Raw genomic sequence first — 19,250 nt, forward strand, 5'->3', positions numbered from 1 at the left:
TTAAGTGGAGAAGGAGGGAATGTGGAGCTAAAATTTGGGGAAAGGAGATCCATTAAATAAGTATCCTGCTTATCCATTAAACATTAATCTTTGATTTGTATCCTTTGCCCAGTTGGGTCAATATGCAGCCACTTTAGTAGTCCAGTCAATGTGGAGATGCCTTTAGTTAAAGTACATATTTCTGTCCATTTCTAACCTAAAATAAAACCTCACCGGTTTATGGAATTTCTCACATGAAAATGAAGTTAAAGGACACTTTGATGATTTCACACGAAGCAAGACAAGTAAAAAAATTCTTAAGCATTTGACAGCTGTTTACTTGGTCTTGTTTTTTGCCTATTCAAGCATGGCTGTTTTTAACAGTGCAATTCTGAGTATGTTACAAATTCCAAGCTTATTTTATTTTAGAGTAACACTTCCCACTTCTGATACTGCAAGTTATAGCACTTTATGAATTTTTTTCACCAGTGCTTTTTCTCTTGTACATCCCTGGGTTATCCCTGAAATTTCCTTTAGAAATCCCTAAAATTTACCTGAATATGTCACAAGTGGTGTAACCAACATTTTGACGTTCCAGTGGCAAGACCGTTAGTTGCAAATGAGTTGACATATTTAAGAAGTACCTTTCAGCATGTTATAATTAGCAAAAACTAACTCATCAAGTAAACAATGGCACTGATGCAGAGATTCCCACGTGTATTGGCAAGCTGCATGTGAAGATCTCCTTGCCAAATAACTGAAGGTGTCAATTTTGGCAGCCCTTATTAACTGCTGTAAGGAGAGGGAAGAGAAAAAAGATTCCAACAACGATCAGCAGTATCAGAGTTGGCAGCACTGACTGATTATTTGGGCTGAGCATATGTGGTGCAGAAACGCACATGGCGCAGAACTCCACAGCACTCTCATTGCATTTGGACCCATTCCTAACAGGTGGCCTCTATACAAAGGAGCATGTTTCTGCACATGGATTAATTAATCTTTCTGGATTAGCATAATGATCTGGAATTTGGTGTTGCTGAAATCACTGGGACTTGATTATTTCATCTCATTTTCATAAATCAAGACTTGCACGAGTGTGTGGAAAGTTACTTGAACTAGCATAAGTGAAACATATCCAGAAATTGAATTGAATATGTTTGAATAGCATCTCTGTTCAAACATATACTTATATTTATATACATTACCAATAGAACTATGTGGTTCTACTTTTCATCCACACACTTCTATTTGGGTAGGAGCAGAACACTTCCTGCTGACCCCTCTCTCTATATTTATATTTTATTTTTACTGGGGGAAAATATACAACATGCTGAACCTCTGATAATTTATCATTCTCTTGCTAATTGTGTTTTAAGTGCACATCTTACATTTGACTTCCTTTAGCAAGGTTTTCTCTGAAATGTTAAAAGATATTTTTCGTTAACTTGTGTTGCTTTGTGTTTGACTTTCTTCGTTTATGTTCTATTTTGGCTTCTTCCATTTGATGGTTTAATGTAGACTGTGAGCCCCTTTGAGGTTTTTCCCCCCTTGAAAAATATAAAGCGGTATGGTAACGATAATGATAATATATTACATTACTATTACTCAGTCCCGGGTAGTGTGGTGGGGCTGTGCCATTCATCTGACCTCTCTCTGACTGAGTTGGTACTACTTGGGCAGAGAAGGGGGTATCTCAGTGCCACCATGCCAGTAGGAATGCCAGGTTAGCTCCTCAGGCACTTTTGCACTTCACTGTTGCCCCTTTTCTATCCAGCTTCCAGGGGCGACTTAGCAATCCTACCCTACCACCCGCTACTGCTTCTTCTTCATGATCTATTACTTAACGTGGTGGGGGCCAAGTTGAAAGTTAAATAAATCACTAGGATCTTGCAGAGCAGGGTGATGATACAGGGCCACATAAACCAGCCATTTGCGTATTGGAAGAGAATATGTAGAAATAGCTGGGGGTAGACTGAAAGACTGAAACAAAGGATGAGGTTGGCCCCTCTACTGACTTGACAGTTGAGGGTGCCATAAACATGGTGGCCTCACTTAGGCCTAGTTTGTTAGTCAAGGAGGGCCAATTGTGTGAATGGAATAACCCAGCTTTGCCTGTTTTTCTTTTATTTATTGTACAACTCTATGCACCAGTTAAACAAAGAATAGCTAAACAGGGGAAAGCAACAATCTAAAACAAACAAACAAAGTTCATTGTATAAAAATCCAACCCAATCAGGCAGCGGTAAATAAATCATATATTGTTGAATCATATTCCAGAGAAGACCTCTGTGGATACGCTGCTATATATTTTTTTATTCTCTTCATCTATTTGTATTGCTTGAGCATGTCCATTTTACTATGCTTATCAACGGAGGCCCTGAACCAGTTGCTCATGCTGTAAGAGGCCCTGTGAATGGTGTGTACAACAACTCTTTCTCAGTGGTATCTCTCAGGCTTCCCTCTCCAGAGACATATGCTAGATGTCCTATGTTCTTTCAACGCTTAACTAGCTTTGAGTTGGCATTCAGTCTGTGAGGGGAGGAGGGAGAAACTTTTGATAACTATTCTTTTGCTGCAGTTCACCTGATGTGTTTTATTAGGATTTTTCTTTTTAAATTTTTTATTATTACTGCATTTTTATTTGAGTACGTTTCATTGGCTGGCCTGGGTATTTCAGGTAGAAAGGTAGAGATAGTTTAAATGAACTTTTTTTTATTGAGAACTGTTTTATTGGGTCTGTTCAGTGGAGAAAGGGAGGATAATCATAACCATAATAATCACAGTAATAGCAACTAAATAATATAGGGAATAAGGCAGTTAGCGGGTTATTAACTTGTTTGGGGCTTTTTTTGGAGAAACCCCCCATACACTATTGACTACTGAACTAATGATCTTTCAGAACGGCTGTTTGTTATTTTTTACACAAAGCACTCCTTTACTCTTACTATTTTGTGTAACCTTTCCTCTCGCTTTCTGTAGGGTATTCCAGGTCCACACGGGAACCCAGGGCTACCGGGGCTGCCTGGTCCCAAGGTATGCTAACACATAAACAAAACTACTGTGTGAATCCAATGCTCTTCTGATATGTCCATGTTTGGAATGGTTAAAACCTGCTTGCACAGAAATTAATGAGAGTCATGTATTTGGTTTATAAATGAAGTCCTGACTATAAATGGTTGTCAGCAAATATAGCTAGTAAACAGAAGTGCAATAATAATAATAAGAAGAAGAATAAGAATAAGAATTTAGTATTTATACCCCGACCATCTGGCTGAGTTACTCCAGCCACTCTGGGCGGCTCCCAATCAAGTGTTAAAAACAATACAGCGTTAAATATTAAAAACTTCCCTGAACAAGTGCAAGACTGAGCGCAAACAGACAGTACTGTAGAATTCAAAAAAATGCCCAAAGAATTAAATATTGATATGGATTTTGCTCCTTTAAGTCATCATTAATTTTTGTAAGAGAGAACCGTTTCAGATGGAAAACGTCACCAAACTGCATCAAAGGTTCAGTGGTGGTTAAACTGGAAAGACAGTGTTAAGCTTTGATAGACCAAAAGGCCTAGTAAGCGACTCCGAACTCAAACCAGAGGAGCGCAAGCTATGTAAATAGTTTTGGACAGATTTGTGCCGTTGTGGAATGCCTTCAGCTCATATTTAGTTATAACAGTTTGATAGATACGTTGGAGGGGGTGGGGTGGGGGGAAACGCAGCCCCAACCATGATTTGTTTTAGTGTGATTCCTCATGGCAGGAATCTGACCTGTAGTGACAGGTGTTAAAAATTGCCCCGGGCCAAGAAAATATATCAAATAAGGCTCTCACAGTTTGACATTGTAAAACAAAGTAGCCCATGATTGTTGGGGCGCCCTCTTATTAGCATCTGGTGTTTTAAGAGCAGGTAAGTGGAATATGCAAAGTTCACTAGTTCTATCTGTGTGGGTTTCATGGTGAGTTAAAATATAGACAGACCAATCGGAAGCCGTTGCAAGCTGCTTGTTGGACATATTCTATGACGTTCTTCTTCAGTGACCAGGTCGCTCGTATTTTGAGGTGAAATGTTGGCTTCACCAAAACCAGTGTTTCTAACATTACTGGTTCTAACATTACCGGGTGTTTGTTTGTTTTTTTGTACTTAATTAGTTCAGAAAGCAAGAATTGCTTTGTACTTGCTCCATGGTTGTTGTTTTTTTGTCTTTTGTAATCCCAATTCCTGCTGAATTCTTAGTCGAAGAGTAGTTATTTATTAATCAGCCACACATCAATTATTTAACATATCAATATTCAGTGGCTATATATTTTATATGCATGGCAAATCTTTCGATAAGGGTCAGTATGCAAATCTAATAAATAAATAATGGCAAAATAGCAGCTGGGTGGTAAATTACATGGATGATACATTAGCAAAGTATTGGAAGAAGAACCTACACACTGGGCCTTTCAGCACTTACCAATAATAAAAATTATAATAATTTATAATGGTATAGTTGCTGGTTGTTGATTTTGGGGAGTTTATTGGCATGGTGCCACACAACATCATCATCATTCAGCTTCTATTAATGTGCTAAAAAAACCAACCACCCCTGTTTTTTCTTCTACTGCAAAAAAAACCAACATTTGTGAAAGCTCAATATTTTCATTTAATTTGTACAAGCATCGCCCCCCCCCCTCCTGTGTGAAGGCTATGAGAGGTGATAGCTATTGTTTTAGAGACATCTGTTTAATGCCACTTCCCTTTGACTGGAGCAAGCTGTCAGTTTGCAAGCTATTTAGTTCAGAGAAGAGATACAGCAAATCGTGAATGGAGTTCAGAGACTAGCTGTTGCTCAGGCAGACACACATAGTTCCTCTCATCTGAACAAACCATTCTAGGGCAAACTAAATGTACAAAGAGCCAAGTCCCACTACCTTCTATTTCATTGCTGTTCCCTGTTTATTGACAGCTGACTGAGGTTAAAACTTTCAGGGGTTACTTAGGTCATTTGCTATCATGCGTGTAAGATTATGGTGCATTGTATAGTTTTATTTTTGGTCTTATTTCTGGTCTGTTGCCTAAAATAAATAAACTGGTTAATGCGAGGTTGAAACCTGGATGTTGGCACTTTGCCTGCTGTAGGAGGAAGGAGGAAGCAAGTTGTGATGTTCCTTCTCATCCTTTACTGTTTTTTTGATTGACATTATTACTATATCCTTCAGGGGTTTTTGTTCCTCTTTAGTACTGACAAAATCCATCAGCTGCCTTTTTTCAGGATTTGGACGTACACAAAACAGAACATGTCATGGCATATATATATTATTAGAATGCAAAACAAAGCAACATATACTCCTCCTTCTATGACCCAAACCCAGGAAATAACAGAAGAGGAAAAAGGGAAGAATGGTGATTGAGTTAGTGAATGAGAGAAGGAATTGGGGGAAAAACCACCAGAGACATCCAGAATAGGCAGCGCTTTTTTGTGACAGTAGTCACTGTCAGCACCTCTAGTTTGGTTGCCCCATGGCAGCCATTTTGGGCTGGCACCCACAGCAGTTTTATCAATATATGAGTAGTGGCATCTTTAAAAAAAAAAAAAAATCCCCGATGAGAATTAGAATTTGGACCAAACACCATTGAATGTAGTGCAGGCATTGTGCCTGTTGTTTATCAGATGTTGCTTCTGCCTGGCAACTGGTGACTGTATCACCAAAACTCACATTGAGGAAGTTGTAGCTCCATGGAAAGCTAGTGTTGCCTCAGTGCCAGTTGCTGCTCAAATTACTACTAAGAATTTGTAGGTCTCGACATACTGATTCAGGGTGCTGAACATTTTTTAATCACCCCTGTTCTTCCAATTGTAATAATATGTAGAGACTTAATGGTGTAGTCTTATTCAGATTTACTTATTGTGTTCAATGGAGCCTACTTCCTTGCAACTGTGTTTGGGATTGCAGCCACAGAACCATTTTGCATGTTCATTTACCATGTTGCCTATTCAACAACTATGACGAAATGTGTGTTTCAGATAATTTCTGGTACTATATTGGTTAAGTTTAAACTAGTTTGCAGAGGCCAGAAATATATACCGTATTTTTCGCTCTATAAGACGCACCAGACCACAAGACGCACCTAGTTTTTGGAGGAGGAAAACAAGAAAAAAAATATTCTGAATCTCAGAAGCCAGAACAGCAAGAGGGATCGCTGCGCAGTGAAAGCAGCAATCCCTCTTGCTGTTCTGGCTTCTGGGATAGCTGCGCAGCCTGCATTTGCTCCATAAGACGCACACACATTTCCCCTTACTTTTTAGGAGGGAAAAAGTGAGTCTTATAGAGCAAAAAATACGGTACTTTGCTGCATTCTTGTAGATGTGAAACCCAAGTCATCCATTTAAAAAAAAAACTCCAGAGGTTCTGACATGGTAAATGCAGGTGTAAAACCATTGATGTATGGCATTAATTTTGGGACACAATGGCCTACTTTATTAGTTGATTTCCATTATACCATTAAAAAAAAAATCGTAATTTTATTAATCTAGATTTTCAAGGTATCTTACAAAAGAGAACATGAAACAAATATAAAACAGATCAAAAACATGAGAAACAAAAACAATTATTGTAGCAACAGTAAACATACAAAAAAAGTAGATATAAATTCAATTAAAATCCTGGGCATGTTTTAGACATTATACCATGTTGAAGCAAATTATCTGTATCTTCTAAGCAATGATAGCAATCATATGTTGTTGTGGTGGTGTAGTGGTTAAGAGCGGTAGTTTCGTAATCTGGGGAACCGGGTTCGCGTTTCCGCTCCTCCACCTGCAGCTGCTGGGTGACCTTGGGCCAGTCACACTTCTCTGAAGTCTCTCAGCCCCACTCACCTCACAGAGTGTTTGTTGTGGGGGAGGAAGGGAAAGGAGAATGTTAGCCGCTTTGAGACTCCTTAAAGGGAGTGAAAGGCAGGATATCAAACCCAAACTACTACTACTACTACTACTACTACTACTCTTCTTCTTCTTCTTCTTCTTCTTCTTCTTCTTCTTCTTCTTCTTCTTCTTGTTTTTAACTCTTTATTTAATTTCTCAACCACAGGGTCCCAAAGGTGATCCAGGATTCTCCCCAGGACAAGCAAAACGTGGGGAAAAGGTAACTAGTTTAATTTTTTGAGAGCCATCTCCACAAACGTTTGAAATCTTGCCGATATTCTTGTACTCGTGACATAAAATTTAAGTCTCTCCTGAATGTTTTCAGTAATAAACTACAGGTAGCTTGTTTATACTGGGGGATTTGCAGATTGGAGGGGAAAAAAATTATATTTTGTTGTTAGATACAAATCAGAACTAGTGCCAAAGTCAGAGTTGTGTTAAAGCAGACATCAAAAGCAAGTGTGGAAATACCCTTTCTTGCCTTGAAGCTCCATCTGAATCTGTATCTGGAAAACCTAATAACCCTAGCTACATTGTTCAGAAAATGGTGCTAGATCAACACAAATCTCCTTTCAATATGTTCAACGGTGCTCGTGTAAATCAGAGTTCTGGGGAAATAAGGTGGGATGGTGGGCAACCTAGCTAAGTCATAGAATGCTCCAGGTTCAATTGGTAGTCTCTTGCTTGAAAAAGTATCCGGGTAGCAATAGAAAATAATTTTTCCTCACTGGGAATGCCAAGGATTGAACCCTGAACCTTCTGCATGCATGGCATGCACTGTGCCATGGAGATATGGCTCCTGTATTGTCTTTTGGAGATATTGCTGATGATTTACTCCGGTTCTGTGCATTCTGAATGGTGTTGTGTGGGTTTGCTTGTGTTGAACAGGCTGGGGAGGTGGGAGACTCCTGTGGTGACTCATTGGCTCTATCTTTAGGGAGGGGAACATAGTGGCCTTTATCATGTTTTCCAGCCTTAGACATGCTATGATTTCATCCCTCCCCTATATTGTGACAGGTTACAATAATTGTTTGAATTCTGAAATTACAGGGCGATACAGGACTAATAGGCTTGCCAGGCCTTGTAGGCATCAAAGGTGAAAAGGTAAGGTGTTTTGTTATGATTATTATTATTATTAACTTTCAGTGCTATTACTGGAAGTCTACAAACAGAATGCTCGAGGCTTATGTACACACAGAGTTTCAGTGTGTGGAAGGGTTTCCTTACAGACTGGTGCAAAGCTGCCCATGAATAAGATTGCTAGTGAGCAAACAGAGCTTTGGATCAGAGCTCTAGTTACAGGTAGGTCTGCCATAGTTGAAACAAAATTTAAAAATTCCTTCCAGTAGCACCTTGGAGACCAGCTAAGTTTGTTATTGATGTGTATCTGAAGAAGTGTGCATGCACACGAAAGCTCATACCAATAACTAACTTTGTTGGTCTCTAAGGTGCTACTGGAAGGAATTTTAAAATTTTGGATCAGAGCGTAATTGTTCGGTGATGATTGTGGCTCTCAAGTCTTGATCGATATCTTTTTCCAGAAGCCTTTTAAAAAATAATTTGCCACAAAACCCAATCTACAGAAATGTCAGTTTTTTGAATGCGCCAACTTTGGAAAACATGAGATTGTGGGAATTCAACAAGTGGAATTTTGTTCCAATATTTGATTTTGCGGGGATCTAATGCCCCTTCTGTGACTGATTGCCATGGGATCCTCAAGCTTGTTCTGTTTTAGTTTTTGTCACAGAGGTTGGGTAAATGAACGCTTATGGAAGGCAGTTTCTCCACTGTACGCGGCAGCAAACAAGAAATGGAATTGCAGTTGTTTTAATTTCTCGTCACTGAAATTTAGTGCTATAGTCATTCACTTCATGCCACAGTTGACATGCTTTCTAGGCTGGCAGTGTAGAGATCTTTGCCACATCTGTGTGCTAATTTAGCAAATGATATCCATTAACCTTGCTATGAGGAGCTGCTTGTAAAAAGTGAAGCATTTTGAACTGAACAAAACTACAGTTCTATCCTTTCCCATTTCCTCTACCATCTGAGTAGAAAATAGCAGGGCTGCTTGTAGATTTACTGGAAGTACGTGCTGCAGTGGTCCTTTAAAAGTTCCAATGTAAGTTATGTTCTAAAACCACAGGGGTGATGCATGTTTATCCATCGAAATAGCTTTCATACATCACAAGAACCAAAATCTTTTAAATGTGCTTTTATTCACTTTACCATAGAGTTTGAGCAGTAATTTCTGTAGTAAAATTCTTTCATGGTGCCTTGGCTACTGTAGAAAAAAATTATGAAGTTCAAATATGAGGGGTGATGGGAAGATGAGGAAAAAGTTATTGGCTAAACCAAGCATGTCCAAAATCCATTTCAGGGGCCAAATCTGACTGGATTTATCCGGGTCTTGTGGCAGTTTATTTATTGGTGTCAAATCCTAAAAAAGCTCAACAACTTTGGTCGGCCCTCACACATGTTCACTTCTGGCCCTTTTTGAAAAAAGTTTGGGCACCCCTGGGCTAAACAATAATAATGTGTCGAACAAGGAAATATGTTCTTATTGTTAGGCTTAATGAATCCAATTAAAACATGTTGGTGACCATGCTTTTGTCTCAAGATCTGTTAGTCTGCTTTTTATTTTGAGACATAATTTCAAAACTTCCTCACTTCCAAAAACGACGCATGTAGATTATCCCAAAATGGTGCGCGCTCTTTAAGTGATCTTAAAGAGAAATTTTATATCATCTCTGCCAGATTGAGGTACAGACTGCAATAGTCACAAATGTGATTTTATGTGAACACTTCTCTATAGTGTCGTCCTATCCTTCAGTCAGTTTCAGAACCTAAAAATGTACTCCACATGGACAGATTTTTTTCCTCCAAAATCCTAACATGCCCATTTCTAGATGCAAATGGAAAATGTGGATGAGCTGTTGATGACATGTTGATGAAATGTATATACATAAATAGCGTTCATTTTCCATTCAGAGTAATGCAAGAAAACACACACAGGCAAAAGTATCCTTCAATGCTTCTTTATATTGTTTAAGCCAATACATCTGGTCTATATTTTGGCAAAAACCGACCTACTTTTTCATGATTACAGCTGCAGTAAACTGTGAAATTAATTAACCATGTTGCAATTAGTTTTTTTAAAGGTTGCAGACATAATGCAAATTGATATGATCATATTTGTCAGCACGTGCTCCTTTCTTTGCTGACCAAAATAGTTCTCTTAAAGAACCTAAAGTAAATTTAAAATCTGCCTCCTCAAAGCAGCTTTCCCTTGCCTCTCCAAAAGCTAGCCGTGAGAGTCATAGAGGAGACGTTCCCAGAGAGGAATTCAATGCTGCGTTAAGGGCTGCAGCTGAAGTTCTACAGTATATGTGGAAGGCATGCATTTGGGGTTCTTTGGATGTAATTTGGGTGCACTTTTCCTCATGCTGGATGTGAGGTCTGGACTCTATAGACAAAGTTGGGCTGGTTTGACTGTAAAAAGCATCTGAATCAATTTTTTGGAAGCAGCAATTCAAACGTACTGCTCCTCACTGTTGCTTCTAGAATCTATTCCAGACACAGAACAAATATATTATGCTTAATTAAGCAGAACTGTAAGCAAGAGATGAGTTAGCAACTTGAAATATTACAAGACGGAAGCTTAATGTGCAATTATTACATGGTGGGGGAAATGTTCAATTTGTACATTATCTTGTAAGTAAAACATTTTAATGTAATTTAGATTTTTTTTTACATAAAATAATCATGAAATAGAAATAAAATGTTCACGATCAGTTGTATGCATAGAGGTGTTTCGTTATGTGTGTCTTTTTAAAGTTCAGAAAATTACGGCCCAGATGATCTAGTTTCAGGGTCACTTCTGTGCCTGAATAGAATAGAAAAGTTCAGTGGATGTGCAAAATATACCTCATTTTACGTAATCCGCTTTGCAGTTCACACTTATTTGCATGTCCTTGGGGGGACTCCAATGAGAAGGAGCTGAAACCTAGCCCACTCACTTTTTTTTTAACCTATTGCGCTAAAAAAGAAACTAGCCTTTTTTATAGTGTGGCTGGCTTCATGTGTCCTCACTTCATGTGTGTGTGTGTGTGTGTGTGTGTGTGTGTGTGTGTGTGTGTAAGGACTGGTTGTTAGTACCTGGAATCCTTGGGTGTCTGTCAAGGCACCAGTACCCTGGCAGGTCCCACTCCCTTGCTACATTTTTTCAAGGAGCACTGGGCGGCTGCCATTTTGATTTTCCACAGTGTCTCCCAATGTAGCATGTAGCTCCAGGGCATCATGAGACATGAAAGTGGCCCAGCCCCAGCGAGATGGTGCTGGTTCTGCTGCCTACCAGTGCTGCCAGGTATGCTTGCTAGGGTCACCAGTAGAGGGGGGAGGGGTACATCCAACAGCCATTTTGCCCACCATCCCAAAGCTACCCGCGTGTGTGCGTGCACATGTGTGCGCGCATAACACAAGGTAATTTTTCTACCCATGGTTTAAAAGGTGCTTACAAACGGAATGCCAAGGATTTTGTGCTTTTTTGGGTACAACTGCCGCAACATACCTTGGGCTCTTTTGTATGGAAGAAGAGGGAAATTGGTGAGATGAGCAGGTGGACCCTACAATGGAATGAATTCCTCGCCTCTTATAAGAATAGAAATAGCAAAGTATTGATCAGAGTGTAATTTTGGTTTTTTTGTGATCATAAACTTTCTCAACTCGCATTGTTTTCCCAAAGCCAGACAGTAAAATTTACAGGTTTAGTTCACTTTCTTAAACAGCAGTAATTCTCTATAATACAATTTAGGACAATGCTATTTAAGTAGTGAGACAACAGCTTGCTTAAGCTGGCTTGTTGAATATTCCAAATTTATTGGAATATTGATGTTTTCTTTTATGTGTGTAAAATTATCTTAATTAATCTTTTTTCCTAGATAGCTTCTTGGAGCTGTCTGTGAAAAACTTCTTTATAGCTACCTCACAGTATTACTCAGAGTGTTGCGAAAAGGATTTGGAATGGGGGGAAACTGGACCGGATCCAGCATCCAGTAATTACAAGCAGATTGCTCCTGGAGGTCTTTTTCATCTATGTGTTACTTAATGCAAACCTCTGCTTGATTTCAGGTTGGCATATCAAGAAGTTGATAAAGAGTATGGAGATACAAGTGTCTCCCCATTTCTCACCAGTAGACTTGTCTTTTCAGACGCCAGCTGTTAAAACTAAGCTATATTGATATCAGATGAAAATAGGCTTGGCAAAATTTTCTTTGCTTAAGGGTGCGGAGGAGAGGGGGAAGCAGAGTGCTGATACCTGATGTGTGTGTATGATCATTTCAGCATTCATTGAAACATTTATCTTTCATACCTGTAGGGTCCCATGGGGTATCCAGGACCACCGGGGCCACGTGGGGAGCAAGTAAGTAGTCCAGTCACAATCTGATGCATCTCTTATAATGCATCTCTCATTTAATAAGCACTTTGTGCCAGAGTTTGGGAAAGTGAGGCTGATACCATAGGCAATTTTTGAAGGAACCAAAGTTCAGTGGAAGAGCATCCTTTGCATGAGTAAGGGACTAGTTTCAATCTCTGGCAATGCCAGCTAGAAGGATTTCAGAAAAACGGGACTTGGGAAGATTCTGGCATCTGAGCACCACTGCTAGTCACAGTAGATAATTTTGAGCTAGTTGGACCAACCTTCAGATACTTCAGAGACATTTTAGGAATACATGATGTAGCACAGTGGTGGCCAAACTTGACCCTCCAGCTCTTTTTGGACTACAACTTCCATCATCCCTAGATAACAGGAACAGTGGTCAGGGATGATGGGAACTGTAGTCCCAAAACAGCTGGAGGGCCAAGTTTGGCCACCATTGATGTAGCAGATGATGTATTGTTGGGTGGTAACTGGAATACCATGAAATGCCACTCAATGTGAAAGGCTGTACCGGTGAAGAGTAAGGCCTTACTTGGATTGAAGACAGGGATTAGTTATGGTGTTGTTTATTTGTTGCTGTTTTGTCCTCAATTGGGGGGTGGGGAACATTTTTTTTGGCTGTCAGGCCAAAAAGGACAGTTGGGCAGGGCTGCCCACCTGACACATATCTCATGTGACTGGGTGCTTTGAAATCCCAAATTTGGGATGTGCACTCAGTCCATCAGGTTTTGTCTCTGCTGCCCATCAGATGGTTTCCCTAGCCACTGCTCCATTGGGAGCACACTTTAAGCCTCCCAAGTTTGCCTTGTCAGACATGCCTCTTTCTGTGCCAGATCTGATGTCATGTACGATGGCAAATGTGGTTAGTTGAGGAAAAGCCGCCTGGTGGGCCAAGTTTGCCTGTGGACCAGAGATTAATTAGCCCTGCCCTGGATGGAGGTGGCGAATGAGCTGGTTGTAAATTATGCTTAATTCTGCCAGGGTGGGCTATTATTATTATTATTATTTGTAGACCAGACATTCTTTTTACAACAAATGGTTGCCTGAGAATCAGCTGTGTTATCTGTATGAGAATAAGGTTCATATGTGGAAAATTGGTAAGGATGTATCTGGGAGACGTCACTGTGTGTGAAACAGGTGAGATCACCTGCAACTATTACATATTACCTAGGTTCCCTTCGCAGTGCTAGACTGGATGCAGGGAGCATCTATCTAGCAGGCAGCTTCTATCCCCAGTAAGTCAAGTTAGAATATTTTCCTGTCTTTAAGCATTTTATAATCTTCTGAAACAGCATTTTCATCAGCGGCAGACAGTGTGATGTGGCTGTATCACTCACATGATCTCTGTTCAGCTGAGTCACTGCAGTAGAGCAGGACAGAGGAAAGGGCCTCCGCAAAGTCAGCAAACTATTATGGTGTAATCGCTGTGTCTCTCCCGCTCTTGGTCCCAGGATGCTGCAGTGACTCACCTGGATGCAGGCCAGGTGAATGGTGCAGCCAAACCATGTTGCCCCCCCCCCGGCCGATTTTCATTTATTCCAAATTTACATAATCTGCACCCTGTGTATTTTAGAATGATTTGAAAAAATGCAGACTGTGAACTGTGACGGGCGGTGGTGGTACTTTTGCCAGAATTTATTGCAGGTTCATTTCCCTACTTTCCTGACATCCTTGTCCGCTTAGCTGCTCCCATGCAGAAATCTTCTCAGATCACCTCAAATCCTACCACCTAGTGGGGTTTTGAGCCGCAAAACAGCCATTTAACTTGGCTTCTGAACTATTGCACCGGGGTACCTGACAGCAGACAGCGTTGAGTAAATACTTATGTAGATATTGAAAACCTTCTCACATGGTTCCCCCCACACCATGTAAATAGCAATCGTATGACCAAGCTCAGGCTCAGTTTCTGCAATCTGCATTATAAATCACTGTCCCCCGAGGGAATCTTCCATGTTTCACTTTTTCCGAAAAGTGGTCTAGCAGTTTCCCTCATGTATCTGCCCGGGTCTCGCATTTCACCACTGAATGTCACGGCCTTCCTCTTCCACCCACTAACTGGTGAGATACATGTTCCATTGCTTGGTTGAGTTATGATGCTGATGCACAGGATTGACATTTTCTGTAAGTTACGTGAAAGGCAGTCTTGAATTGAACGTTTAGGCCTTACCTACAAGTGAGAAAATGCATTAATTCTTCTTTCCCCCACCCCTTTTCTTCAATTCAGGGAATTCTAGGAATGGCTGGCAACCCTGGGGCTCCAGGTTACCCTGGCAGGCAGGTGCAGTAACTATACTTCAAACCTAAACTATCACATTATTTTTTTACTACATACCCAAATAATCAGTTTTTCTTCTTTTTAAAAAATAAAATAAAAATACAGTCACGATTACAATCCCACAATAATTTGTCTATTGCTCTATTCTGTTTAAGTTTGTTGGTTTCTTTGCACGGTTTATTCACAGCAGTTATAAAAGAATGACCGCTCACCTGGTCCTGGGGTGGACAGTGGTTGTGGCCCATCACCCCCTAGCTCCCTGGGGTGAAACGCTCTCAACATGGCTGCCAGCTGTTGGGGAATTTTCCTGGCTGTCTGCAAGGCATGGTGGGAAATCCTGCCCCTCTCAAATTTAAGCTGCCCAATTATGGGCAGTTGTGTGTGGAGTCTGAGCAGTAGACTCGACTGGAGAAGTCTTTGTTCCGGTTTGCCACCTGGGGATATAAGCCGTCTGCACCTGAGTATTGTCTAAGTTTGTTCCATAAGTGGAGATTAAAGGCAACATGCAATATAGGAATTAAGACCCCACCAAAGTATGACTGGTGTGTCATTTGTTCACTATGGCGGCAGGGACACATCATGGTAAAATCACAGTTAATGGTTTAATCATGCACAAGTTGATTGCACTCACTTTCAGTTAGTCCAGCTTGCCCCTGGTAGAAACAAACCATGATCCCAGGATTAGCAATATGCCCAAACCAGGGATCACAAGACACAGTCAATTAACCAATAACAAATATTGGCATATCACTATGTTTTGTAAGGAGCAAAACAAACTATGATTCTGATTTGGTGTATTGCAAAGATATTTGAAAGAGATGTTATACTAGGTAAAGTGCATATTGAAGAGATGTGGAATTTTGTGTCAGGATATAGTGTGTGCATTTGTCCTTACGCATCTAGAAGTTTTGTGTTCTGGTAAAGTTTATTGATATAAATTAGGCTGGTCACTCTGTTTTTTGTTTTAATCTTTTGGTTTGTCCTACGCAACATTTGTCTTAAAACCTCTATGCATAAAGAGATATGTAGATGATAGGTTTTGATATATTTCCCCCATTGGAGCAACAACCATGTTAATATGTGTTTCCTGCTCTCCTTTTCTTTTGTTTACAGCTCTTTCTTGTGTTCCTTTTATGTTTTTGTTTCTGTGTTATTCTGAGACACACCTGCCTTCCATCAGAAATGTTAGAAACCAAATAACCAGCCCAGTAGACACTCTGAAGTTACAAAAACTCCTTCTCCCCCACTTTCCCCAACATCTGTCTTGATTCTTGTGGAGGAATAATTATGTGATAAGCCACTTTAGGACAGTAAGAAGCACCTGCTGGTTTTCAACCCCAGTTCTGATGGGAGTATATTTATCAGCACCAGAGTCTATCCAGAATCTGAATCTGGGAGTATGATATTAACAGCTGCCACTAGCGTAGTTTTATTTATATAAAAGCAAAGAGGCAAAACTTGAGTCAGATTCTCAATTCTGGCTAAGCTGAAAGCCTGAAACAAGCATGAACCAAAAACTTTTTTGTTAGGTTCTGTGCCACCCCTGTCAACTTCTTCCCCCAGGCTCTGTGGGTTTAATTCCAAGAAAGCATAAAAGCCTATTTTTAAACTGCAAGGGAGTCTTGGTTCTCACTGACTGAATCTTCTCTCAAAAAGGAGTTTCATGATTAAAAGAGAGCAAAAGACATTACATGGCAAGAACATCTGGCAAAATAACGGCTTACTTCTTTAAGCTGGCCTGTTGCGCTGCCGACTTAAAATTGGCTCCAGGCCTTCTTTGGCAAATCCAGTTATTGTGTGTACACTGAAGGTGTACCAAATATGTAACATGTGCAGAAAATAAGTGCCCTGTGGATGACATACCCAAATCCTTAAGCACATCTGAGAATACTGACGTCCAAGGCCATGAACACCCTTTGTAAAACACGAGATTAAGGCATCGACAGTGTCGGTGTTCCCTGTGGGAAACATCAGTTGTGTTTGTCATGCGAAGTGCCCAGATTGGAGAAAATAAGCAAAGTAGTTACAGCATACAGTTATGTTATCTGTCTTCAGTTCAAGCCATGGTCCAAAATATCCAAGATGGATGCTTCTGCATTACATTTTCCACAACTCTTTGCTTGGGGCCAGTTCCTATAAAAGACAAACAGGTCCTGCCGATTCTTAAAACCTAAACCACCTCAACAACCAGTTCAGTCCTCCACACGCCGCTGCTATTGGCCAGCTGAAATCCAGTGACTTGTTATCAGGTGTTAGAGCCAGCTAACCATGCATCCTCCATGTTGTTAACATCTTAATTACATGTGTCAACAGGAAGAACCAGGATCGGGGCTGTACTTTTCAGAAGCACAGCCATTAACTGCAAAGGAAGCTGAATTAAATGAATAATATGACAGAGCATATCAGTTGCAGCTATCTTTGCAGGCTCATGGGGTGTGTGCAGGAAATAGATCTGGATCCACTTGTAGATCTCTGGGTAGTTTTCAATGAATCCACAAGGCTCTCTGACTTCCAATAAGAAAAAGGCTTTCCTTGCCACAAAAATAATAATGAATAAGAGACTGCTGAGATGAAGAAAGCTTTGGGGGATGGTGTGGTTCAGGACTGGGTTTTTGTGTGAACTTTGTTCTGGTATCGAAAACAAATTCCTAGGCGGAGGGTATAAAAGTTAAAGGGACCCCTGACCATTAGGTCCAGTTGTGGCCGACTCTGGGGTTGCGGCGCTCATCTCGCTTTACTGGCCGAGGGAGCCGGCGTACAGCTTTCGGGTCATGTGGCCAGCATGACTAAGCCGCTTCTGGTGAATCAGAGTAGCGCACAAAAACGCTGTTTGCCTTCCCACCGGAGCGGTACCTATTTATCTACTTGCACTTTGACATGCTTTTGAACTGCTAGTTTGGCAGGAGCAGGGACCGAGCAACGGGAGCTCACCATCGCGGGGATTCAAACCGCCGACCGGCAAGTCCTAGGCTCTGTGGTTTAACCCACAGTGCCACCCGCGCCCCACCAGGCTGAGGGTATGCTCAACTGTTAAATGCACCCACCCTCTTGAGTCGCTACTTTGCTCCTGGTTTCTTTTGGTGAATCTCAGAATTCGATCAGAAAACAAAAGTTCACCCAACGAGCTTGAATTCTGTCCACCTAAGAAGGTGGTATGTACTTTTTCAAGTGTTGGTCATTCATGTCAAGGAGGTTAAATATTAATCACCATGAATAGCACAGACTGAGGTCCCTCACGGTGGTCCTCGGAGTTTAGGAGAGAGGCACAAAGTGGCTCGCCAACAAGATATGAAGAGTTAATGGTTGGTGATGGTTGGTATCCTCACAGTTGGGCTACTGCCAAAAGTTAGCAGTAGGGAACAAAGGGTTATAAATATGGAACAAGTCAAGAACTGAAGAGCCTGCTGAGAACCAGCCCTGGAACAATAAGAAAAAACACTACTTCAAATGCACTGTACTTTCCCTTCAATATTTGTGTTGGTTTCTTAATTGTTTTTAACCACTGGAACTTTCATAAGCTTGTTAATATGTTAAACGACTCTTTCCATTAAGTCAGTACATACAGAGAGAGAACCAACTAAAACATCCATCGTCATAGACACAGGATTTCCTTAATACACTTAATATCAGGAACAAAGTTGAATTCCAATGTACAGGTACACATACAAAGGGGTCAGTTTTATCCCTTAATTTTGGCTTTTGCAGTGATTCTGTGTCTGCTAATTGGTTTCTAATAACTCACAGTCATGAATAGGGGTTATAGCAACAGGATAATAGCCTGCCAGCTCTTCCCAACTATCAAGCACTTTGAATGACTGGAATCAGCATGTTGTTCTGGGAAATGTCTGGAATTGCATCCGAGCTTAAAAGTTTATTAAAAAATGGTTGTGAAGTCATATTAAGCCAAGTCTCTAATTGAAAGGGGGTGAGGTGCAATCTATGCAAATAATTAACTGAAAGGAAAAGAAAGAAAGTTGCACCCATACCAAGGGAACTATATGTTGTTGTTTTAAAAAAAACCCTTTGCAAATTTGATCACATATAGAGAGTTCTGACTTACACTGTCATAATTTTTGAAAAAGCATTTTGCCACTTTTGCAAATGAATAGCTATGGCATTTTAAAATATAGTATCTCTGTGTATTAAAAATGAAGTAAAAGGCATTTCTTCTTGTGCTAGGGTTTAGCAGGACCAGAAGGTAACCCAGGCCCTAAAGGTGTAAGAGTAAGTAAGCATTTTTAAAGGATTATGACATGCATGACTTTATTTTATTTTTTGCCCATTCACAGTGTAGCATGGAACTGCAGATACTTCATCCAGATTTACTATTTTTTCCGCTCACGGGGTCACTCTGTGAGTTATTCACAAACTGTGTTTCATTGACGTTCATGGAAGGGTTTGTTTCATTGTGCTCACAGTCTACAGTCTATCCATGCAAGTGCTCCATCTTTGATTGGAATACAAAGAGAAAGAGACAGACCCTGGAGGGAAATAGCACTGTGTGGATGTGCATGTATGGATGCTGGGCATTTTGTGCCTGAAACAATAGATTTTGTGTTGTTAAGAAGACAGGATGGAAGAATAAAACAGACTTTCCCCACAGTTATCAGGTTTGCAAAACTAAAGGTGTGTTTGGACGATACTTTCCTGATTCCTCCT

At 40.5% G+C, this 19,250-nt stretch overlaps 1 protein-coding gene across 1 annotated transcript in view; it reads left to right on the forward strand.

Moving 5' to 3' along the window:
• COL24A1 (collagen type XXIV alpha 1 chain) overlaps nucleotides 1-19,250 on the forward strand; it is a 168,601-nt gene that overhangs the window by 31,246 nt on the left and 118,105 nt on the right. The window contains exons 5-10 of the mRNA XM_082227706.1: nucleotides 2,959-3,012; nucleotides 7,046-7,099; nucleotides 7,930-7,983; nucleotides 12,254-12,298; nucleotides 14,541-14,594; nucleotides 18,771-18,815. Of these exons, the coding sequence (XP_082083832.1) occupies nucleotides 2,959-3,012; nucleotides 7,046-7,099; nucleotides 7,930-7,983; nucleotides 12,254-12,298; nucleotides 14,541-14,594; nucleotides 18,771-18,815 (306 nt within the window). The remainder of the gene's footprint in view (nucleotides 1-2,958; nucleotides 3,013-7,045; nucleotides 7,100-7,929; nucleotides 7,984-12,253; nucleotides 12,299-14,540; nucleotides 14,595-18,770; nucleotides 18,816-19,250) is intronic.

This window comes from Podarcis vaucheri (genome assembly GCF_965113315.1).
Source record: "Podarcis vaucheri genome assembly, chromosome: 6".
NCBI classification, from domain to species: domain Eukaryota; kingdom Metazoa; phylum Chordata; class Lepidosauria; order Squamata; family Lacertidae; genus Podarcis; species Podarcis vaucheri.